The following is a 26,685-nucleotide window of genomic DNA, read 5'->3' as shown; positions in this document are numbered from 1 at the left end:
CTCAGACAGACAGAATCCAGGGATGCTCAGAAGACCACAACGGGCTAAGCCAGAGTCTGACAGGGCAAGACCAAAAGCTAGGAACCCCTAAGTTCAGTTCAGGCAGTGGACCAGAGCTAGAGGGCTCAGCAAGAGCAAAAGGGCAGAGGCCAAGATGGCCAAAGCCTGACTCAGGAACAACAGCAGGCTCGTTCTAGGTCCCTCAGGCAGCCTCCATCCTTTTCAAATAATAACGTCAAAGGCATGGTGAGTGAGTAAGAAGATGAAGGCCTACTAGAGATAGAGCTGGGGAAAGAGCTGTGTGGCCACCAAGGGGCATCATGGCTGCCCCTGGGATCCATACCTTTCACAATAACATATTCTTATACCAAGAAATCATAGATTTACCCATGTTCTTACTTTTATACATGTCCCTGTATTTCAGCCCTAAGCTAGCCCCCAAATTTACCTATGAACAGGGTGACCATATGGCTCAGATTGCCTGGGACAGTCCCGGATTTCAGAGGCCAGCGAATATTAAAACGCGCATCCCAGGTGCAGAGCAGGTAAGTGGAGTGGCTCAAGCTGTGAAATAGAAAGCCGTAGCAGACAGCTAAATTGCCCTAAAATAGGTTAGCTTGATTAGATATGTTAGATGATTAACACCTGTGAAGTAAAGAACAACAGGTCATTAATGGGCCAGTCTCCCTTAGCTGCCTGAATAGTAATACCAGAGCTGTCCCTGAATAGTAATACTACACTCCTCACCCCTGCCTGCAGCAGCATTGCTAAATTGAGAGGCTGGAGGTGGAGGGAGCAGCGTGCTGGATTTCACGCTGTCCTATATGGTCACCCTACCTATGAATACCCATAAAAACATCAGACATTAAACATAGCTCACACATTAAATTAATCAAGCATTTTATAAAGCAAACCAAGCATGCTGGAATGATTAAATAATGCAACAAAATTGTACCACATTTTAAATATTATTTTCCATTAATTAAATAGTTGAAGTATACCTCCAAAATATAAACTCATAATTTGCCTAGTAACTTTCCAAAAATATAAGATGAGGAAAACAGTTACTCAAAATGTGGTAGTATTCCAAGAATTTGTTTAAAATACTCTTTACAAACCTATCATATATTTATTTTGAATGCACAAATAAAGCTTGATCACTCTACTTTACTTCCTGCATCTGCATTAATACATTCAATATTGTAGGTCTGACAACTATGACATTCCTAATTAAAGCAAATAAAAGCATTGCAATAAATTAATGTAATTACTTTTAAACTACCATATATAAGTGAGATGAGCACCAAACTAGAACAATCCGGTATACAGGAATATTCATAATTAAAGATTTTGTCAAAAATAAAGTGTACCAACTACGCATGTATCTGACTTGCTAAAGAAACAAAAAATGCTAATTAGTTAATTAGAGGCCTCTAGGTTGTGATATTTAGCGACAGGATATAATATCTGGCTTGTTCATGGACCATAATTGTACTCAGGATGAAAAATTGTTTCCAACAAAGCACTATCCTTCCTGTTTCAGATTTCCTGCTGGCTTCTTTTTATGAGCTGCATGCCTTTCAACACATCAGCATTATTCAGCTTACCCTGTCACGAAATAAAAGTGAAGGCAGGTCCAGATTTCATCATGCTGTGTGGGATAATCTAACCTTTACATCAAACCTCCTTTGCTTAGTAATTTATTGTAGCTCCTGTTTTCTTGAAAGTGAGCTTCTTTAATTAGTGTGCTCACAGGCATTAGCAGAAACCATATGCAAGTCTACTGTTCTCTAAATTGCTGCCTGCCTACAGGGAGAGGTAATAGGTGAGGCTAATAACTGTAGTTAACAATATTTACTGATCAAAACAAAAGTTAAAATGTTGTATTTAAGTATTGTAATATGGTGAAATAATTGAAAAATATATTTTCATGATGTGACCTGTACCCACAATATTTTTCTAATGACAACAATTGAGAAGAATAGATCATAATACATGTAACTTATTAGTAGAAGCTAGTATGCTATACCTATAATATACTGTTTTATAATAGTTTTTCACATACATAAAACTTATGTTGGAATCTAAGCTATTAGTGGCCTCTAGGATGATGTTTTTCATCTATTAAATGCCATAATGTTTTCTTAATACAACAGAAATATATCACAAGTAATTATATCAGTTGAAACAAAACCTTTATAGAAATAATGTAACTAATTCACAGAAATTGCAACATTATTATTCTATCACATCATGTGCGCGTATAATTACAAGAGCTTGATTACCATAATGATTGGAAATGTGCAAACATATATAGACAGAGAGAAAATTCTGTTTCAAACTTACTAGGACAAATTAAGAGAGAGATTTTTCCCAAGTCAATATCCTTCCTCTAGTCCTTTACTCCATGATTGCTTACATCGGGGTGGGCAATTATTTCGGGCAGAGAGCCATTTACTGAGTTTTGGCAAGCCATTGAGGGCCGCGTGACAGGCAGCCAAGGGCAGAAAAATATTAATTTTCTACATTTTTAGGGGCCCCACAGGCCAGATAAAATGGCCTGGTGGGCTGCATTTTGCCCACCCCGGCTTACATTCTGCTTGCTTCTTTTGCCATATACTTTCTATTGTACACAAACGTGAAACACCACAGCAGGAATCCAGGCACTTTGAAAAATTATTTGTACGTGCCAATACTTTAAGAAATCTCAATCTTGTAATAGTGGTGAAATCTTCATGAATGAGAGGATAACATGCAGATCACCAAAATCTTGACACATTCAACATGTGTAAGTCTGGGCGATTCTGCTCTATGCACCCAACATTACTTATGCATTTTGTATTAGCTACTCATAGTAAAAAAAAAAAAAAAAAAAAGCAGAAGCTACTTTGGCTGCAGGGACTAGAACCCAGTCCCCGTCTCTCTCAAAGGATTTCTCTCATTGGTGAGCTAATCATGGGATGTCTTGCTTGCTGTCCTTGGGTCTGTAGGACTCTTGCCCTCTTGGCTGGCCAGTGGTCATGTTGCAGCTGCAACTTAGTCTATTCAGTAGTCTGGTGGTTAGATCACCTTGCTGGAAATGTGCATTTGAATGCCCTTGGGCCAAGAGCCTATAAGCAGGACAATTTCTTGGGTTAACCTACTTAGCTACTGTGCAAAAAGCAAGCATCACTACAATTTTTCACTCTTTCCTTCACACTGAAATGTGTGCATGCTTTCAGGGTTAAACAGGCGGTGGATGTGCTTTGCAGTTGCCTAAGGGATCTGGGGACTTGGACAGATTTAGGCATCTCATCTAGCATCAATTAGGATTGCAACAGACCTTACGTGGGAGTTAGGTGCCTACCTAGCTGATCTGGATTGGTGCTAAGCACGTACAATCGCTAAAATCTAGGGACTTCTACAAGCCTGTATGAAGGTGGGACTACATTCAGTGTGGGAATACAGGTGAGTTTTCAGCTGCTGGAGTAAGGTCTATCTGGATCACTTTTTGTGACTTGGGCTGAACATCAGAACCAATTTAAACCCTCATTTGGATCTTGCAATTAGTCTTTGAGGAAACAGAAAACTAGGTTTTCAACTATAAAGACAGCAGGACAATGAAGGCCGCAGAAGCAAATAGGGTGGTGATAGATGTGGGGGGCGGGAGGGGATGGGGTAAAAAAAAAAAAAATATGCTCTACTGGAAGCAGCAGTGCATTACTTCAACCCAGCTCCACAGCATCTGTATACTTAAGGTGCTTTAGCAGGGCTTTTTGGTACTTTTAGCTAAAGCTGATTCGATCAGCTACTGGACAAAAGCGCCTGATCTCTACAGACTTTGGGAAAACCAGGTGCAAATAATGTGCTGCCTCTTCTGGGCATGCACAGGACTTAGCACAGGAGAGTACCAAGTTTAAAGTAAAGCATCATTCCCCCCCACCCTGAGACCCACATCCGCAAGCAGCCATAGATTTAAAGATCTGAGTCAACATTAGACAAACCACTAACCAGTTATCTAAACTCAAAAGGATATAGACATCTTCGTCACAAACTTGTCATGCTCATCTTCAGGAGGAGGAAAAGTCTCCAATTCTGTCTCAAGCTGCTGAAGCTGCTTTCCCATCTGTTTCAGGCTTTTCTCCAGGTTTTCTGCTGAGACTAAAATACCACATATTTATTCTAATAAGATATTAAAAAACAAACAAACAGTAAGAGATGCATTTTTTGAAAAGACCTAGTATAGTAAGACTCACACCAACATACTGCAACGTCTAATTTTGAAACAGAACTGTAAAAGTAAAGCAGAGTGCAAGGATATTAGCCATTGGTTAATGTTTTTTTCTCAGTTGTATAATTCCCTCAGTCTGATTAGTTACATCAAATTTAAATAATTATCAGTTTTTTTACCACAACTGTACAGCACAAAATCCTATTCCCTAAATGACACTTAGGGTTTTGCGCTAAAAACAAAGTTTATTTCTAATTAATCTGTGCTGCAAGTACACAAATCTTTACTTGTGATTAACCCTTGCAGTCAGAAAGTATTAGTTATTTCCCAGCAGTCAACATACTCACCATAACTACATTCTCCTAAAGTAGAAAATATTAATATTTGCATGGAAAAAAAGAAAAACAGGAACCCCAATATATAAAAAAAATACAAGATTAAACAGTTGTAAGGGAATTTGCTTAAAATTTAAAAGACAACAAAGCCCTTTCACATATTTTCCTCTTAATTCAGTTTTGGAAACTAAAAACTGTACATAACAGTTACTCTGAGGTAATGTGCCTTTCTAGTCCACAGGAATGTTGGAAATTAATGGGAATACAAGGATCAAGAACATCCAAAATGTTACTTCATCAAAAAAGAACAGAATTGCTTTTCACAGCCTTATGTGATTTTTAAATGTTTACTCTTTAATGTATATTTTGAAAAAAATAATTAAGCATGCCACTATAATACCACATTTACCAAAATCCATGACAACCCCCCAATAATTTAAGACAGCACCCTGACAATTCGATTCTAGATATGGAAAAAAAAATAATTAAAAAACTTCATGTCCAATATCCATTTTTTGGAAGGTCATAAATTCAACCCCACCCTATCACTGCAGCAGTGCAAGCAGCAGCAAGGGGAGTCAAGCGGCCTGCCCCTTGACTCCTATTCTCCACACCAGTGTTTCTCAATCCATGGTATGCATACCTCTGCGGGGTACATGAGACATGGGAAGGGGGTATGCTGGTGCTGCGTTTTGGTCTTTGCCTGCTCGGGCCAGAAGTTTCAGCCACCACCTCTCACCGCCTCTCCCTGGTGCACTGGGGCTTTCACTCTCCAGAGTCAGTGTGCCAGGGAATAGGGAGGAAGGCCCCGTGCAGGCTGCTTTGCCCCGGGCTGTGGTGGAAAGAGTGGGACTTGGCTCGCGACAGTGAAACCGGAAGTGCCACAGTGGGACTTCCGGTTTTGCTTTTGCCGCATCGATCAGCAGGGGGTTACGTAAGGTACCAAAGGTTGAGAACCACTGCTCCACACCACTTGCCCATCCTGCTGCCTGCTCCATACCTGCCCATGTCCCCACAGTGCCTGCACCCCCCTACTACCTTCCTCCTGCCTGACCTCCTCAGAGACCCCTGCCCACCTACCTACCTTCCCCATGCCTGCATCCCAATTCTTGCTTCCCCCTGCATTGTACTTCTTCTCTACTGCCTGCCCCCCATGCTGCCCCTCTCACACTCCTGCCACCACTTGCTTTCTCCTTGCAGTTCTAGTTAGCATACCACCTTGGTTCGGGGCAAGGAGTACAGGGCAAGTGCTGCCTCTGGCTCCTGCCCAGGCACAAAGCAGCTGTTATAGCAGTGGCAGCTATGGCCCACCTGCTGGGTGTCCAAACTGGGGCCAGAGACAGCATACGCTCTGCCAGTCTGGGCCAGAGTGGGGCTCCAGCTGGAGTTAGAGTTGCTAACCCTGCCGGGATTGCCCTGGAGTCTCCAGGAATTAGATATAAATCTTCAGGAAACTGCTGAGAGTCACCAGGAAGGTAAGTGATAGGGCATTAAAATAAAATTCATTAAATTCATTAAAATAAATTCATTAAAATAAATATTAAATGTTGAATCATCCAAGCCCAGTGTTCCATTTGTTTTTCTACCTACACTGCCTTTTGGCTTAAATAGCTTGATCTCTTCCTCCTGGTGTTTAACCTTCCTATATATTTAAAAAACAATATTTATATCCCCTTTGAGCCTTCATGTTGGTAGATTAAATAAACAACACTGGTTATCTCATGTACAATAGGTTCTCCATTCATTTGATCATTCAAATATCCCTCTACCACAGGTGCTTGAATAGGAATTAATTTTTCTGGAATATAGATAACCAGAACTGTACAGAGTATTCCAGAAAAGATGTCACTGTTAAGATCCTAATTAATAGCAGCAATTCTTGTTCTGAGTCACTAGGTGCCTAATCTTGGAAATTGCCTTTTTTCCTTTTATTTCTATAACTGACTCCTCAGGGTCATTAAATCAGTTTTCCCTGTAATGGTCATTATCCAGTTCTTCCTAATGCTCCTCTGTGTTGCTAATGTCTCCCAACTTTCTGACCTCAACAACAAATTTCATGTGTACGCTATTTATTCTTAGCTAAGTCCATTAATAAAATATTAAACAATGCAGGTCCCAAGACAGAACCTTGAGTAACTTCTCTAGTAACTTCTTTCCAGCCTGATACTTCTCCTTTTACTACTACTTATTGTAGTCTCCCTTTTTACCCAAATCCTTACCCATCTAACAATTCATACAACAATCTTCGTTTTCTCTCTCTTAACTAATAATTCCCCATGTGACAGCTATTCAAATGCTTTGAAGTCCATATATGTATTGGAATGACCGTACTACAGTACCTTTTTGCAGAAAGACATCAGGTCAGTCTGACATGATCTACCTTTCATATACCCATGATGTATTTTTTTTTTCCAATAACCTCTATATTTTTATTATTCTTTCAAAATTTGTTTCAAAGCCTTGCATATTATTGAGATCTCATAGTTTGCCTAATCACCTCCCCTCATTTCTACTCAGGTACAAGAGATATAGATATAGTTATTTAGTCTGGAGAAGAGAAGATTGAAAGGAGATTTGATAACAGTCTGCAAATACTTGAAAGGTGATTGCAGAGAGGAAGGAGATGGGCTTTTCTCTGTGGCTGTAGGGGACAGGAACAGGAGCAACATGCTCAAGATGCAACAGAGGAAATTTACGTTGGAAGTTAGAACGATTTGACTATGCAGATGGCCAAGCATTGGCACAGGCTACCTAGAGAAATTGTGGAATCTCCATCCTTGGAAGATGGATAAGCAGGTTAGACAGACACCTGGTGCAGATGGTTTAATCATGGATGCTTCTGCCTTGAGCAGGAGGTTGGACTAGATCACCTCATAAGGTCCCTTTTGGAATCAGGCATCAAATTCCTCAGATCCCCAATGTGTAATCAAATTAACATGCGCCAGGGGCATAAGTATTTAAGTTACTGTCTTTATTTTAGTGTATATAAAAATATTATAATACTAAGTTTACACAGAAAACTTTACATAACAAGCACTGCATAAGCTTCAGCTAATTCATTCTTCATAATATCCTCGTGTGAAATACATTTTGCCTACTTTACAGATGTAAAAGCAGACAAGTGAAATGACTTGGAGACCAAACTGTTATTTAATAATCAAAAGTTCCTGATTCTCAGCACTATGCTTTAGCTACCAAATTATACTGTTTCTTTATACAGCATGTAAAGCTATTTGATTAAGTAAAAGATTTTCTACTTTACTGGCACATTCTAAAATCCCTGTTAGCTTAACCTTTGCAGACCCTTTTAAATTAAGGTTCAACTACAAAGGAAAGTTTAGAGGGATATTGGCCAATATACACAAAATAAGAAAGACTTCCTGAGACTCAAATTCAAGTGGTAAGATTTTGATTGCAAACTCAGTCATCATTAATATATATTTCACATTCAAATTATGTGGCATGGTAAAAAAACACTCTAAGAACAGAAATATAGGAAAACTGAGCACTCTCTCACATTCGTAAGTGCACTACTTCTGATTAGGTTTCAGAAAATGGTACAAACAAGCAAATCTGACAACTTTATATACTAAAATATGATTTGTTTTCCTACTGTGCTAGCTATTGATTTTTCAAAGATAAAATCATTAATATCTAAAGGCATTAAAAAAATCAAATAAAATCCATATATTTAGTCTGTCCATGAACTTTGCCATAACATTCTTTGTCTCAAATAATAATTCTTTCAATAAGACCCTTGTTTGAGCTGTTAATATATGAAAATTTGGTTGTAAAGCTGTTCCCTGCCACCCTGCTTCCCTCCCCCGTGATCCAGCATGGCAGGGAGTGGAGGAGTCGTGCAGAAAACCTCCTCACCGCTTCTTGCCCCCTCCACCCCACCCCAGCAAAGCACATCCTGTGCGCAGGGCTGCAGCAAGGGCAGTGGCGCAGGGCTGCACCCCCCAAAACAGCGGCAGGCACTGGAGGCACGGCACCAGGGCAGCAGGGGGAGGGCGAGGGGTGGAGCTCACACCAGTGAGGAATCCCTGTGCGGTCCAGCTATCCCCAGCCACGCTGGGCTGCACCCACTGGCTCAGGAAGACCCAGGGGACGGAAGCAGGGCTGGAGCTCAAGCTTGCAGCCTGTGCCTGCCCCGGGTACAGATCTGGGAGGCACAGGTCTCCCCTGCCCCCTGGGAGTGTGCATGGCAGTGGGGAGCCGGACCTCCCCCTTACCTGGATGAGCCAACCATGGCCCCATCCTTATCCCAGCTGGGGCCCTGCAGCCCTGTACTGTGGCCCCGGGCCCCAAGCCCCACCTGGCTGGGGAGCATCCCCAGTCCTGCCCAGCCCCCTCCCGCCCTACTAGGGCCTCAATCTCCCTCTCCACCCCACATTTACCTGCTGAAGCTGCTCTGCAGGCTGCCTGAGGCCATGTGCAGGTCTATGCATGTGACATCCCCTGTCTTCCCACCTTCCTCCCGCTCCCTCCCAGCTCCCTGCAGGGTGGAACTCTTATGCTCATTACAAAATGGCAAAATCTGTGGGTTTCTCTGTTTTTCCATGGGAAACAGAAAATCTGGATCCCTGCTCATGACCCCAAATATATATCTTACTGCTGGAAACGATGAAAACTAGAAACAAAAGAGCCATCCATTCTTTTTTTCTGTGTAAGAATGACATCCTTAGCAAGCTGTACAAGTTTTGAATTATCTGATTTTCCAAAAAAAACCTAAACAAACCACTGTGATTGAACCAAAGGAATTTCCATAATTAGCAGAGCCAAGTTTCCCAAGTTGGAGAAAATATTCATGTTAAATAGCTACCATATTTGATTTCAATGCAAGACTAGGTTTTCCTCCCTCTCCAATTTAACTGGGGAAAAGAGCTCCTCAGCTTCAATTCAAATACAAGGTGGCAGGCGTGTTGGCAGCTGCTGTGGTCCTGACTCTAGTCCTCCTCAGAGCCACAGCTACTGCCAGCCCTTCCATTTCCTCTGGTCCCCTGCTTGCTCCCCCCATGCCACCTCTGTCCCTTACCTTCTCTTCTATCCTCTATTGTTTACCCTGTGACAGGACTCCAGCCACGTTTCAGTCCAGGGCATGAAACACGTGATTGTTCTGGCCTCAGCTCCACCCAGTAGCAGCAGTGGTGTTGGCAGCAGCTCTGGTCCACACTCCAGCTCCAGGACCCACCTAGAGCTACCGCAAGACCTGCTGCATGGATGGGCTGGGGTCAGAGCAACTGTGTGCTCCGTGCCCCAGGCTGAAACTGGAACAGTTGGAACTGGAAGATAAGTAGCAGCAGAGAGAATTGGAGAAGTGGGGAAATAGACAACAGGAACATACATAGTGGACTTCCTTAAATAAAGATGGAAAGTGACAACTGCTGCTGGAGACCTTTCCAAGACCCAAATAAGACAGCAAATATCTAGATATAGATGTGGCAGGGAAAAATTAAAAAATACTTTATGCTAAACTACCGCTACTTGAAACTTTGCACTGAGCCAAAAACCATTCAAGAGCTTTATTTGTGAACAATTTCATGTGAGATAGCATTCTTTACTTTAGTGTAAGCTTCAACAAAGTGTAGCGGAATACAATTAAAAAATCTGAAGCTATTCCTTAACTATATAGTTGATTCCCCCGTCTTCTATGCAAAATATTATACCTTTTAACTTTTAGCAGACAATACTCCATCTGAAGCCAGTACAGAAAATAAATGTTTAGTACCTAGGTCTGTACATACAGACTTAGGTATCCTAGTTGTAAATATCCTAGCTTTTTAATGTTGGGCTATGTTATAACCTGTTGGGATTTCTTTTTTTAAAATGAAACCTTTCACCTTTTACAAAAAATTTTCTTGGAGAAGCATATTTATAAGTTGCACAATGTTGTAGATTTAAAAACAAACAAACAAAAACACCCCCCATAGCATTAGTAATTGTCAGTTTTAAGTTTTAATTTTCTTTTTTCAATCTTTTAACCTTTAAGATTTCTTTAAAAAGTGTGTGCGCATGTGTATAAGTATAATTAAATGCAGATTTAGTCAAAAGACTACAACAAAATGTTAATTCCTAATAAAAGATTTCGAAAACCCAACGTTTGTGTGACAGACGCACACAATAAGAGGTTTATTTCCTTCTATATAATAGTGCTTAGTGTCAACGATAATTGCACACACATGCATATAAAAGTACTTCTATAATTACCAAGACTGAATACTTAAAGCATGCCAAGTTTTAATTCAAGGCATTTTAAAATAATGAGTAGTATTATCAAGCACAATGTCCTTGGCACTGTACTTATAATAACAGTGCCTGCCCTATTAATTTATAGTCAAGTTGTACATATCCTCTGAATACCTACAAACACGAACAATTTCATTAAGTGAACAATGCTTTCCAGTTCAATAGGAGTTCTCAGCTGAATGAAGTTACGGATGTACATGTCACTGGATTACATGTGATAAAACAGGCATAAAGCATGTGACAGTCTTAAGGATTTTTTTCCTTTTTACTACTTATACTCTATAGCAGTTATATTACAGGCAGTGTGAGACATTGCTGAAGCACTTTTGTTGACACCATGAATAAAACAAAGGGATTAGACAGACAAAGTACATCTGAGATGTATGCCAGGATGGAGTTTTAATGCCTAAGTGAGGAAAAGTTTGATATTTACATGACAGACAAGGGGAGTCAGCAAAGAAATTTAAAGAAAGTAAGATAATGGGTCTTATAATTGGGCAAGGAAGAAGGTTGACAGGGAAATAAAGGCACGAAGATAACCAGAAGATAACCAGAAAAAAAGCAGGAGCTAACTGTATCAGCCAATACAACATAGCACAATACGATGAAATCATTTTTCTTATTTAACAATACCCAAGCCTTGTTCAGGAGTACAATGCAAAATTTTCAAAAGCATTTAAGTGCCTCAATCTGACACCTCTCATCCTGCCAATTTTCTCATTCCACATATAGACACCTCATCTGCTTTTACCAGTCACTGGCAAAAACTCTTCCAAATCCCTAGAATGACAGACCCACCAATTTCAATTTCGAATCACTTCAGCACCTAATCTCCTGATGTCTTTCACCTGGAAATTCAACAGTGTTTTAAAGGTTATCTACCTTCACGTTAAGGTAAAGGAGCAGATGCTATCCAACCTATTAGGGTCTCAAGTACAAAACTACTCCGCCCCCACAACTTGAATCCCTATAAAACCATTCATATATGTATTTTTGTTTCATTGTCGTATTGCCTTAAAACTAAGATACAAAAAAGCAGAGAGGAGGAGAACCCAAAAATATTTTGTACTAACAGCTTTTTGTTGACTCAAGCAGCATGAAATACAATCACACTTGGTGCCTAAGTCTACTTACATTCCTAAAAGGTAGAGTATGATCTGGAACAAAAAGCCTAAGCTATCTTTATGCTATTTGGTAATGCAAACAGTTTCCCAAGAAGCCTTGCATGTGATGTTGGGGATTTATCTAAATTAAGATAGATTACTTTAAAGGTATTTGAAGTAGAAATTTAGCATTCATTGCAAAGAGTTTAATGTCCATACTGGTTGCCTGATTCTGTTCAGTAACAATATGGATATTCCAATTTAATTTTAAGCAGCTCAGCAAGCTCCTAGGTTTGCATATCAATTTGCAAAACTTCCAAGGCATAAACTGCTTATTTTAATTACCTTATTTTGTTGATTAGTACCTAATTCCATTTTAGTTTAAATGAGACCCTGAATACCTAAAACATTTATTAATATGCTGACTCCATCTATGCCTGGCCATACAATAATACATTATTTGTTTTACATATCTAGTAAGTATGGTATTTTTTTCTTGCTTCTCCAACATACTGTTATTATCTCATGCCATTATATGCTATACAACAGAGATGTTAAACCCAGAGGAGTGGCTTGTGACCAGTCCACTTGCCTGATGAATACTACAGGACTGGCCCAGTGAGCTGGATATGGTTCCCACCCCCTGCCCCATATGCTGGATCCGTGCCAGTGATATTTGTTCTGGGTGATCTGAGACTGTGCCACCTAGTCCAGCTGGTCTGGGGCAGATACCACATGCAGCGGAAGTCCTGGACTGGCCAGAGAGGACACTGCCGGTGGCTCAGTCCCAGACGAGCCAAAGTAGGTTCTGGACCCAGCATGCTGGGGACCCACAGAGCCACCCTACCGCATGTTACATCTGGCACCTGATATAGCCAGTCTGGGACTCAACTTCATATAGTGCCTGCTCCAGGACCTGTGCTGAACATTTTGTTCAACCTGGACCTACTGGAGTGGGTGCCATGTGTGGCTCATATCCTGCACTGGCCAGAGTGGGTGCTAAGTGGGGTACAGTCCTGGACTGGCTGGAGCAGGCACTGTAAATCCAGCATGCAGGGGTCAATGACAGGATGATATGGCTCCGTGAGTACAATAATGATTACTTCTTTAGATTTAAAAAGTTTTAGTGAAGATATAGCGCTATTAAAAAGCTGGATTCCATTTTGCTAATAAAGGAGAAAGTTGGTGGTATCTGAATAATTTATCTCCCTTTAAAAAGAAAATAAACAGGCCCATTTTTCTAACTTGGATAGATTTCTCTCAGTAAGGTAACTTAATCTATTAAATCAACTTAGATATTTCTTTTTAAATTGTCATTTTTGTAAGTAACTTTCTCTGAGTAAGTTTCATGTAGACTGACTGCAAAAATAGATCAAGAATTACAAAATATTGCTGACATCTAAACAGCTGATTCAAAAATGTTTACTTGTTCTCTTTCTATTCACTTGCCCTAAAGGAACAAATCAAACAACAAATGTGGAAATGACATATAGCATCTGGTTAGTAATATGTATCCTAGTTTACTTATCTTTTTAAAAATAAACTGTTTTGGTACATTACAAATCATGGGAGCTACTCATCAGTTACAAGAGAGGATAGCCATATACCTATGTTTATTATGTGAGGAAGGCAAGAGTTCAAACTTAGCTGGCTTACACACTTTCGACATTTACATTAAATATCAATATTTACTGAAATGTATTCATTTAAATCCTTAAACAAAAATATACTTTCTTAAGCTGCAATCTCAATTATAAACATTTTTCAAAATAAACATAGGAATATGCAATCATTGTAAGGTACACATTTGCTTTAGAGTTCACAAATTGCAAAATGATATAGTCAGCTCCCAACTTAAAATGCTGGCTGATTAAAGATTTTCAATGTTGAAGAAACTGAGAAGATTCTTATGTTCTTTTAACTCAAAAATGGAGAAATCCAGTTGATCCTATATGTTTTCCATTATTATTTAGTGTTATGTTATAGTAATACTAAGAAGCCTTATCCACGGTGAGGAGGACCGGCCCAGGATGCATGGTCACCCTACGCAGAAAGAATGTTCAAGTTTTATTTAACAGGAATAAGATTTTTAGAAAGGTAATAAACAACTCATTTGCTTTCTCCAAAGAAAAGACACGCACTCTGGTGATAGACACCAGACAGCTATGTAGTCAGTTACAGCTCCTTATCAAAGTATTAAAACCAAAAGAGAAAACAATGTCTTACTCAAAAAGGCCTGACTCTAGTTTGGGACCACATGGCCTAATACTAAGTACCACATTCACCTCTTATAAGCAGGGAAGAATACAGTAACAAAAAGTAAGACTTTTTATGCAGATTATCCATGTGGACAAATATAACCAAACAGTAGCAGTAATTATAGTCTGCCTTTCAGGAAAAAAAAAATGGAAAAAAGACTCAAAATATTACTCAACACAACTTTAATAAAAAGGTTAAATGATGCCTTGGTGTTCATTAACTGACATTTTTGGCCAAGGTTTGTTTGTTTTAACACTTAACAAAATCTACTCTTTAACAGACTCAAAGTGGCAGCAAAATAAGAAAAACTGCTGATTAGTGCTCTATTTTCTCACATACAACATGCCTCTAAACATAATATACACCTTGTTTTTGGAAAGCAGAATAAAGAATTTTTTTTTCCCCAGAGTTATGGCTGCATAGAGAACAGAGACTAATCTTCAGCTCACTTAGCCCCTTTTTCCTGCTTCACTAAATCTCAAACCCTAGCTACTGCTAAAGACATTATTAATGAAATATCATTAATAATGATAACCATAAGAATATCATTACATTAGTTGGAGACAATTTACAATACAGTATTCATGTATATGGTTTCATCGGTTGTTCCAACATAAATTATTCACGTATAAGTGGTTCACTTATTAATGAGTTGCAATCAAAGAACTCATAAGTAGCTAAAACAAACTGAACAATATCACTAATTACAACTTTCATTTCATTTTTATACTTTCTCCCTTGCACATCTTGGTCATATTTTCACTTAAAAGGCACACATTTGTATTACAAACTATTTTGACTAGGCCCTTAAACTTCTAGTATCTTATTGATGCTCAGAGACCCATTCATATAAGTGGGAAATAAGGCTTCACCAAATAGTAAGTTTTCTACAACAATTTAAAAGGAGTCACAGCCACAGAATCAAACGATACTCTGAAATCTACCATAATAAATTAAATCTTTTTTACTTCTATATAATTATTTTATTTATATGTATTGGAAAGGAATGCCACAATCACATCCAAAGAATTCTGAATGCTGCTACTTCACGAAATTCAAAATAGAGTGGAAGGAATGGAGAATACAATCCCCACTCTTGATTCATGTTTATTATTGCCATATCATTAAAAAATTCCTTCAAAATGTCTTGCATTCAAAAGCTATATAAAATATATTCAATAAAATATATTACCTTAAGACATCCTTGCTTCTCTCAATTTCTGGACCATCACAGCTATAACATCACTTTTACACTACTATTAAATCAACGAGGTCGAAATCTACTGCGCACAATGGAAAAATCCTCAACCTAAAGAAAAAAAAAGCCAGACTACACAGGGACATCTTAAGCCTGTGCAAGAAACATAACATCATCCCATGGGGACTCATCATCTGCCACCCTCTAGCTAATACACGCAACTTCCTATATGTAACATAACTATGCAAGAAAACTTTGGTAAAAGTGAGAAACCATTTTCTTCACCTAACCCACTCCAAAAGAGATCAAGCTTAAACTTAGATACTCACTTATGCTACTAAACTAAGACATTTATTTGGAGACATACCTGACTACTATACAGCAGACCCAAACATACTACCAAAAATATCTGATGGCAGCGAAAAAGTGGAATCAGCTATCATAATAGGAGCTACCTCGCAGGCAGTGTGCCAGCAATACAGGAGGGAATCAAGGCAGCAGCACTCCGAACACCAACATCATCCACTTATCATAACACGCATTATCCCATTCTGAAAATTCTCTATTCTCTGAAGACCTGAACTCCTTCCCAGAGAAAAAACCTGACAAGTTACTAATATGAGGATAATTAGATGAATTCTTGCACAGACTGCTCCTGAAAGAATACATCTACAACCAGGACATTACCCCCTCTAACAACCCTCCTGCCACAATTGAGAAAACAAACAATAAAAAAAATTATACTGGAAATCTCCAAGTGGATGTAACAACACATTCCACTACTATATCAGCTGTTTTCGGAAGAAAGCTATAAGCGAAATTCAACAAAAAACAGTACCACAACAACCTCTGTCACTACAAAAAGCCATGCAGTAATCAAACCAGGAGACAAAGGTGGAGCTGCAGTTATCTTCAACCATCAATATTACATTAAGGAAGCCAAGAGACAACTCTGACACCAAATATTATAAAGAACTTGGGGAGGACCCCACACCAGAATTTGTTCTGAAACTGAAAAACGACTTCCACTTATCCCCCACTCTTCCACCCCAGGAGCTTTCTATATGCTCCCAAAGATCCTCAGCAAGGTAATCCTGCCAGATGGATCTGGCAGGGTTACCATAGTACCTTCACTGAAGAGCTATCAGACTCATAGTAGAGATTATATCTTTTATTAGACCAACAAGATTTTTGCAAAACAAAAGTCTTTAATTGCTGAAGAGCTATCAGCATTTGTAGAAACTATTCTGAAACTACTTGTTACTCCAAGAGCAAGTTTTCTATAAGACACCACAAACTTCCTCAACAGAATTGAGAATAACAACCACCTCCTTGAGAAGGCCATACTTGCAACCATGGATGCCACTAGCCTGTACACTAACATCCCACACCATGAAAACACAACTGCCTGCCTGAAAGGCCTTCATGAACGTGGAGTAGACTCAGATTTGCAACAGCATGTTGCACAAAACATCTACTTCCATCCTTAACTTCACTTTCGACAATCATTACTTCCTCCAAACTATGGGCACAAAGATGGCCCCTTAATATGCCAACCTCTTCATGAGCCACCCGAAGGAAAAAAAATTCTAGAAACTGCACCATTAAACCTGAACTGTACCTGCATTACATAGAAGGCATTTTCACTATCTGGACTGAACACCTGGACCAATTTATTGACTTCCACAACAAGTTTAATAACCATCATCCCTTAATCAAACTTTCTCTGGAATACTCATACACTAATGTCAACTTTCAAGATACCACAATCCATATCTAGGAATGCCACAAACTAATATATAAAGAAAACCCAGAAACCACCACATCTATATCCACAAGACTAGAAATCATTCCAAGTACATGGAAAATGCTTGAGTTCTGCCTCTCTCAACTGCCCTCACAGGGCATCTTGTGGGTAAATGCCACCGGCCAAAAACAGTTGCAAACTTGATTTAACTACTAAAAGAAACACCACCATAATGATAATTTTGAAACCATGATATAAGGTATTCACTGGAGTTTTATCCCAGCTTGTACTTAAAAAAAAACTGGCTGTGGCATCAAATATATATAGCTGTATTACCATAAAGGAAACAAAAATATTAACTTGCAAGTTCCTGTAAAAATAAGGAAGAGTCAGACTAATGATTATGCCACTACTAATGAAGACAATTTATTCAAAATCTCTCTCTCCTCCTCTCTTCCTTCCAATTTACTTTAATGTCTTCACTGTGTGTTAGATCAGACTCTAAATAAATTGTCCTAATTCTCAACCACTAGTTATGGTGATACTAAATATTAGTAGTAGGTGGGGTATATTTAAAGGGGGGTGGGAGAGAAAAATAAATCAACAGGCAAATGGAAACTAATCCAGGAACATGAGTTGCTATTTTTATTGCATTTTTTATTGCTATTATTGGAATCTTGGAGTTTTCAAGTGCTGCTCAGGTTGCATGGTCATCCTATGCAGAAAGAATGCGCAAGTTTTATTTAACAGAAATAAGATTTTTAGAAAGGCTATAATCAGCTCATCTGCTTTCTCCAAATTAAAGACAGCCACTAATCAAAGATCACATCATCACTTCCATGAAATCAGCAATGATCTTTGGGCAGGGGGTGGCAATTTATGGCCTAGATCTGGCCCCTAGAGGCATTTCATCCAGCCTGCAGAGCCAGGGGGCGTCTACAGTGTTTCAAGCAATGGAGGTCTTTAGCAGCTCTACCTGGATAATGGAGAGATGTGGTGGTGGCAGCACAGGTGGAGTGGTGACTTCACCAGTACATGCCAGCTTGGAAGCAGCCTGTGTTTGGCACTAACCTACATTAAAGTGGCTCTTCCTGCAAAACTCATGTTCTTTGGGCATTAAATATTCCCAGATATGTCTAAGGTAAATTCACTTCTCTTCTGGTAGCTATCCTTGTTGCACACTGAGATCTATCCGTTTGTTTGGAAGTAGGGGTGCATGGGTAACAAATTTTTGACCCAAACCAATGGCTGCTTATTAACCAGCCATATCAGCTGATACCAATCTGATAGCCAATATTCAGTCCAGCAGCTTAAAGAGCAGCATCCGGCTGGTAAGTCTGGGGGTGGAGGGGGTGGGAACGGGCATGGGGGGTGCCAGATCGAGGCCCCCATAGTGAGGGAGGGAATGGGGCTGGGACAGGTGCTGCTCTGCCAGGGTGGGGGGATGGAACCCTGGGCAGTTTGTCCAGGAAGCTTGGGGGGTGTGGCTCCTGCCACTGCATGCAGTCCCAGGGGAGGTATGAGGGGCATGTGCCCCTTGGATTTGTGCATGGGGCAAGGGCAGATTGCCTGCTTTGGGCTCAGGGCCAGGGGCTGCACCAGCCTCTTCCTGGCGGGGGGGGGCTGTGCTCAGGGGGGGGCAGCAGCAGGGCAGGCAGCAGCTATGGGGTGGGCTACAGCCACCCCAAAATTTCCCATAGTCCCCCCTCCCAGTGCTACTGCTGCCTGCCCCAAGCACATCCCCCAAGCCTGCAGCAGGCAGCCCACCTTCACCCCACGTACTAATCCAGGGGGCACATGCCCCCCCATGACTCCCCCAGGGCTCCTCACAATCCAGGACGAGCCACCCACAGCTGTCCTGCAACCCGCCCCAGCTGGGCTGCGCCTGTCCCTACCCCACTCCCATCCTCACTGTGAAGGCCTCAATCTGCACCCCCCCCACCCCACACCTCTTCCCCCCCACAGACTTACTGGCCAGACACTGCTCTCCAAGGTGCTGGGCTGCATTCCTGGCCGCATGCATGCTGTGGCTGCACGCATACATGTGGCATTTATTGGTGACATTACCGGCTCTTCCAGCCAAAAAAAGCTGATTGCCGATAATGTCAATTTTCCTTTTTTCGGTGCCAATCTAATATGGACCAATATATCAGTGCACCTCTAGTAGGAAGGCAAAAGGAAAAGACAGTAACATTCAACAAATAAAACGTTTACTCAACTGGACAGGAGGCAGCAAGTAGTGGTGTTGCTTTTGTTCTTTTTTGTTTTTCGCGTTTCGACTTTCTTCCCTCCCATCCCAAAACATTTCTTCTTTTTGCCTCAGTTTTCTTACTTAAAGCTACCTGAAGTATATTAGGGGTGCACATCAGGGCCTGAGGCAGCATCTGTTCACCTAGGCACCCCAGAAGAAGACAATGAATAATGGTTATAAATTGGTAGATGATTGCTTTAGATTGCACATAAGGAAAAGCTTCTTTACGGTTTGAGTGTCCAGGGTCTGAAATAGACTCCCACCAGAGATGGTAGAATCACCTACTCTGGAAATCTAATCCTTAAAAATAAGAAGTTTGTTAAGTTACTTATAAGATAGTAGCATTTAAATGAAAGAACAGCATTTAAAAGAAAGGTTGATATAATTGCCAAGTATAGTCATTATTACTTCAGCATAATCTAATTAGGAACAATAAATTAGTCTACAGGTTAATAAATATTGCTTTTATTAACAAAAAATAAGATTTAATAAAGTTATAAACAATGAGGTCTGAGTAGGTCAAAGTCAATCAATTAAAATGGCATACTGGTGAGAAAGAATATGAATCTTTAAAAGGCCATTACATAAGGAAGTATTGCAATGGCATTGAGAGGTACAATAATGACCAAAAAAGGTTCTCTCTGAAATACTAACAGAAAAGCTGCAAGCCATTATCTTTCAGAAAAGAGGCAGCTCTAATGAAGTAGATCATTGGAAATTGTCATATGGGTAAGCTCATTAGCTGCAATGAAAGTTCCTCCTGCTGATCTAGAAGTACTTAACCAAGGTTTGTTATACCTAAAAAATCATATATTGTAGCAGCTCATTGAGCAGACTTCCAATATTTCAAAAGCAGAAACTTTAAAATTATAAAATGCATAATGGAAGAGAGAGTTAAATACTCTAAAGTAAACTAATACTGCAAAAACCATGCTTCAATAACTGCCTGTATATCATATAAATCTAAAACTCTCTAAAGTTATTTCTTTGCTCAAAATCGAATACAGTCAATTTCTATGCAATGCCTCAAATCATATCTCAGAAATAATTTCAGGATTGAAGTGCTATAAAGCACAAGATTTGACCACTAAATAATGCCACACCCAAAGCCTTATGATGCCTGTTAATAAAATGATGTGCCACTGGTAAAAACTACAATATGGAAAGAATTGTTTATTAAAACTGATATGCTGTGTAAAAAAAAAAAAAAATGAAAAAAAACAAACTTAATACTACTCCTGTAAAGCTAGTGGTGGAGTAAGGTGGAATGTGAGAAAAATATACAGCACACTGACAGACAGAACTAAGCAATTAACAAAAAATAATTTGGGTGCCTAATTGCTATGTTGCCATGTCAACAGAAGTCAGTTGTCTTTGGCTCACAATTAAGTAATAAAGTAACATAAATGGTACCATACTGGGTTAGACCAATGGCCCATCTAGCCCAGTAGCCTATTTTCAATAGGGACAGGAGTACATGCTCTAGAAGGGCAGCATATGAACAGGGTATACCCAGAGTGATCTATCCCATCATATACTCCCTGGCATTCACTGTCATTGGTTTAGAGATGCCAGAAGATACACGCCTGTCTGTTTGATGGTGTGCTCTCACCATCGTTAATACATTTAGTATTAGTCATCAGTTAAAAAAAACAAAAAAAAAAAAAAAAGAAACAACAATCCTTATAGCAAAGCATATGAACAGGGTATATCTAGAATAATCTATCCCATCATACACTCCCTGGCACGCAGCATCATTGGTTTAGAGATGCAAGAAAATTTTCCCCTGACTGTCCATTAATGTTGTTTGATGGTGTGCTCTCACCACTTGTTAATACATTTTGTATTAGACACTGGTTTAAAAAAAAAAAACAAAAACAAAAACCAAACCAAAAACCAACCACCACTGTCACCTCCACCCTGACAGCAAAGCCTAGAATCCAGGATTCAATCCATTAAGGGAGGGCCCTAACCAGTAGAGTGAAAACTAGAAGTAAATTGTCTCTTGCTTGTTCTCCTGGTCCTCTCATTCTTGCACTCTTCTGTCCAGTTGCCCAGCTTCAACACCAAGGGTGACAAGTGTCCTCACTCATCTTGAAGCCTGGTGATTAGTCCCTTCTCCAAGGAGGTAGAAGGCCTGTTCAAATGCTCTCAAGTTGACAGGAGACTAGCTTTGATGTTTCTAGTGTCCTGAGCAAACACTGTAAACCACAATGCTATGGGGAAAAGGATGGTCATCTGTGCTTTGCACTGCAGCAACAGATTCTGAGCTGAATTCAGTGTTGCTGACATGAGTTCGTCAGTGGTTTCTATCTACTTAACATAGCTAACTTGGGGGAGCTAAGCATCGCTTAGCCGCCTCCCACTGTCAAATGTGAATTGCTTTAGAACTTTACAAGGAATTATCTAGCAAAGTGTGTGCTCCAAATGGTTTCCACACAAGTACACCTGCCTAGCCATCAGTATTTAAAGAGCCCTTGGAGTCCCTAATGCAGGAGCATATTGGACTTAGAGAAAAAAAAACTGGGGTTTTTGTTTGCTTGTTTAAGATAGAGGTGCCAGAGTAATGTGAATCTTGGGACTTGGACTTGGTAGCCCAACTCCCAGCTTTATTCCAGTTCTGCAATTATTGAAGGAATTGAATCTGGCTTTAAGTGTAGCCGTCACATTTTCTGAAATATTTTGTATTATTTTCATCAATATCACCACGACAAATTCACTTATATAGGGATCATTCACTAATGCAAATAATTTCTGAGAATAAGTATATGACAATTTTTATACATAAATTCTAATACACTGACATTGCATTCAAATCCTCAGGAAAGGAAGGAAGGAGAGCAGCAGAATAGAAACACATTTGAAAATAGACAAATACTCAGACAAAATGTATTACACTAGGAGAGATTTTACTGACATATGTAGTTGCTTACTATTCCTGAAAATCCAAGTTATTTATATCTGGAGTCCCCAAAAGTATATTTTAATGCAACTTTTGACACTCAGATTTCAGAAATATAGACATTTCCCCTCCAAAATTGTCTACATTTTCTCTTAACAGAACACCACTCTTTCAACACAATCTGCGAGATTCCAAGGAGATGAAAAGTAATTTTTCAAAGCAACCTACTAGCTTCCAGAAGTGTGGGGAAAGAACCTACTTTAAGTCTGTCCCTCCCCACTCTGCACATCCCACAGCAATGGGGTGATAATGGGAGAGAGAAAAAAACCCACTTAGAGTCAATGGAATAGAAATGCTGCCAATATAATTAAGAAAAGCAGCAAAAGCAATTCACTTCCATCTACTGTGAGGAATATAAAACAATATACATAAACAGAGTAATAAGCAGAAAGCAGTAGCTCTGAGATCAAGAGCTCAGTAGCAGGACTGCCTTAAAGGGGCTTTTCTCAGAGCTAGTGTCTCTGGGTGTCTGACTGGTGCTTGAGTGCTTGCGAGGAGGGTGGGAGAGGGTGTGTGCACATACACCAGTACACATGGGTCCCTTTTCTTCCCCTCTCTCTGGGGTGACTAAGTGACAGAGCTTGCACTGGGTGGGGCTGGTTCAGCTAATTGAGGGGTAGACCTAGGGCTAGGCAGCTATATTAAAAAAAAGTCCCCAGTGAACACAGACAGCAATAAGGAGAGGAAGCAAAACAGAGGTGGAATCTGTCCAAGGAGTTTGCACAGAACAGCCAACAAGTCGCACAAAAGGGAAGTGAGTAGGTCAAAATGCAAAATGGGTCTAATAAATTGAGGGAGCCAGGGAGCAGGAGACCATATGTGTTAGTGTGTACAAGAGCCAAGGTGTGGGTGTTTGGTATGTGGGTTCTTGTGGCAGGTTTTCTTCCCTTCCCACCCCACTCCACCATCAAGCAAAAGGCAGATTACTTGGATTGGAGTTATGACAGATTATTACTCGAGAGGTCAAAAGAAAATGAGAAGAGGCAACTTGCAACTACAACTACTCCTTGCTTAACATCGTAGTTACATACTTCAAAAATGTGACTAGCAAAATCATGTTAAGCGAATCAAATTATGTCACAGTAGGCAAATCCAATTACCTACCAGAAGGCAGCAGCCAAACAATGTTATAACCGAACATTGCATGACTTTAAATGAGTGTGTTCTCTAATACATCACTGACGTAATAACAAAACAACATTAACTGGGACGATGTTAAGTAAGGAGTACCTGTACTTGAAGGAGGGCCCCCAGAATTTACCAGGAATGGACGGAAGTCAGCAACCACTTTCAAGCACTCTACAGTGAAACAGCTGAGGAAAAGGCAGAGAAGAGGACAATTGGTGGCATAATGCAGAGGAGTCAGCAGTCTTGAGAGCAGGAAATGCAAGGCCCCAGGACCACTTGACCAAGAATAAAAAGAAAATTAGTAAAGGTTGGTGACTCCCTTCTCTAGGGGACAGATGCACCAATTTGTCATCCAGATCTGGGGGCCTGGGAGATGTGCCGTCTGCCTGAAGCCTGACTTCAGGACATCACACAGGAACTACCAAAGCGTCATTCAGACCTTTTCCTATTTGTTCATGTTGGCACCAATGATACTGCCAGGAATTACACTGACCAGATCAGAGATGACTATGATGCTCTTGGCAGGAGGGTTAAGAAACTTGGAACATAAGCAGTGTTCTCATTGATCCTCCCAGTGGCAAGAATCATCCTAACCTGGAAATAAATATGTGGTTAAGAAAGTGGCAATGACATGAAAGCTTCAGGGTCTCTGACAACAGACATTGTTCTGGAGACAAAGACTGCTATCAAGAGAAAGGATCCATCTGATGAGAACTGGCAGATTATCTTTGAACATTGTCTGGCCATCCTAGTAAGGAGGGCTTTAAGCAAGGTTCCATGGGGACAGGAAACAATGCCCTCCAGCAACAGAGCAAACAATCCAGAAGGGAAAGGACAGGGAGAAGCAACTCCACTCTGGAAAATGGCTAGAGCGCCACAGAACAGCAACAAATTGCACAAAAGGGAAGCAAGTAGGCCAAAATGCATAATATGTCCATTATACAAGTGCAAGACGTATGGGGCATAAACAAGATGAACTGGAAACTGCAGCCTGGAAACTATGACTAGATTGGTATCGCTTTTATGACTGGAATGTCAACACTGAGGGTTACGCTGTTTCAGAAGGACAGGGTTGGGAGAAAAGGGGGTGGTGTTGCCTTTTACGTCAAAAACAAATGGAAGAATATGGCAAAGCAGAATGTATTTTGGACACGCCACCAAATCAGGAAGTAGTAGTGGATGAGGCACTCTTCAAGCAGGTGACAAATCTGTGGGATAGTACTAATGGGAGACTTCAATTTTCCAGACATCTGCTGGAAAAAATAATATAGCCAAACATAAAATGTCAAGCAGGCTCCTGATCTGTGTGCAGTGCAACTTTCTGTTTCAGGATACAAGTAGGAGATAATCCAGCCTGGATCTTGTCCCAACTAATCGGGAAGAATTGGAGGATGTGAAGGTGATGGGCAACTTGGAAGGACGTGATCATGATATGACAGAATTCCAGATCCTGAGGCACAGAAAGCAGAGTGTGAATAAAAAGTTATAGACAGACAGATTAAGGGTTTCATAATTAAGGGTGCTATACCTTGGAAAGAATAATCAAAAACACATATATAAAATGGGTGACGTCTGGCTGGATGACAGCACAACAGAAAAGGACTTGAGCATCTTGGTAGATCACAGACTCAGTACGAGACTGCAGTGTGATGCAGCTGTACAAAATGTAGATGTGGTTTTGGGTTGAATCAACAGAAGCTTTAGGTACAAGATATGGGAAGTAATAGTGCCTTTTTACTTGGCACTGGTTAGGCTTCATCTAGGGTATTGTGTTTTTAGGCTCCACATTTCAAAATGGACATGGAGAAATGAGAGAGGGTTTTTAATCCAGAGGCATGCAACAAAGATGATAAAGGGCTTGGAAAGCAAGCCATACAAGCAGAAGCTGAAGGAGCTAGGCATGTTCAGTTTGAGGAAAAGGTGCTCAAGAAAGGATATGATAGTCATTTTCAAATACTGGAATTTGAAGGACTGCCATAAAGAAAGGGGAAAGCACCTTTTTTTCTCTTGCTGTAAAGATTAGGATGCAAACCTAATAGCTTGAAGTTTCAAAGTAGAATTAGATGGGCTATCGGGAAAAATTTCACTATTAGAATAGTAAAACATTAGAATAGATTGCCTAGCTAAGTTGTGGACTCGCCATCACTGGAAGTGTTCAAGAAGAGGTTGTACAGTCACTCAGGGATGATACAGGTATAGCTATGCCTACATTCTACTATGGGTATTTTCCAGGTTTGTGGGATTTGCTGGCTGCAGCATAAGGTAGAAAAGGAATCCTGCACTCTCCCTCCCTCTCCCTCACTCCTGCCCCTTTTCTGCTGTGTGTGTCAGGTGTTGTGTTTTTTGTGGGAGAGGAATTATTTATTTATTTTCCTTTCTTTTTAGGGCTTCCTTATAGGCATTGAGTGCTGGCTGTAGCAAAGGCTGAGATTTTGACTGCAGTATACCAATGCTTCTGCTGGGACTTAAAACTGGAGGTTCCTGACTAGAGGGTCTTACCTTTCTGCTCAGGGTCAAATTGATCACCATATTTGGGGTTAGGAAATAATTTTACTCCATGGTCAGACTGATATAACACATCAGGTTTTTTGCCTTCCTCTGTAGCGGGGGTGGTAGCCCGCTCCCTGCGATCTCTTGAGTGCATATTACAACCTTTTACAGAAGCAGGATGTTGACTGTCATGGTCCTCTTGCTTTACCTGTGGCAGGTTAGTGTGTTATGGCTTGTGTGGTGTCAGGGTTGACCGTAGTTTTACTAAGAGGTTTTGGATAAGAATGGAACTGGGTTTGGATAAGGATGATCCTGCCTCAGGCAAGGGGTTAGACTAGATGACTTATAGAGATGGAGGTCCCTTCCATCCCTGCTTCTCCATGATTTATATGAACATCTTCTTAACGCAACCAGATCAGTAGGTATCAGGCAAAGGTCCTGCTTTGTCTATATTTCATGTTGGGTAACCCAAGAAAGTTTTTAATTTATTTAGGCTGTTAGATTTATAACAATACTGATCTGAATACAGATCAAGCACACAAAATAGATACAAATGGGGAGAAATTGAGTGGGGAAATGGACCAACATCGGGTACAGTCATAATGAGAGTTGATCACTAAATCAAGAATTATTGACAAAAACAAGAGAGCAGGGAAGTAATGTTACTGGAAGTGCCATGACAGTCTTGGAAGCCAAGGGAACCTTGCCATTAGAGAAATCAATCTACTACTGGTATCTGAGGACTAAGGCAAA

At 40.3% G+C, this 26,685-nt stretch overlaps 1 protein-coding gene across 3 annotated transcripts in view; it reads right to left on the bottom strand.

Annotated features, from left to right (window-relative positions):
* The window catches only part of DIAPH3 (diaphanous related formin 3), a 487,575-nt gene that overhangs the window by 197,399 nt on the left and 263,491 nt on the right, over nt 1-26,685 (bottom strand). For all 3 annotated transcript variants that reach the window (XM_059723010.1, XM_019500535.2, XM_014608394.3), the window contains one exon: nt 4,016-4,140. In XM_059723010.1, the coding sequence (XP_059578993.1) occupies nt 4,016-4,140 (125 nt within the window). The remainder of the gene's footprint in view (nt 1-4,015; nt 4,141-26,685) is intronic.

The sequence above is a fragment of the Alligator mississippiensis genome, chromosome 1 (genome assembly GCF_030867095.1).
Source record: "Alligator mississippiensis isolate rAllMis1 chromosome 1, rAllMis1, whole genome shotgun sequence".
Lineage (NCBI taxonomy): Eukaryota > Metazoa > Chordata > Crocodylia > Alligatoridae > Alligator > Alligator mississippiensis.
The sequence above is the reverse complement of the archived record's forward strand: the minus strand, read 5'-3'. Positions and strand labels throughout refer to the sequence as shown.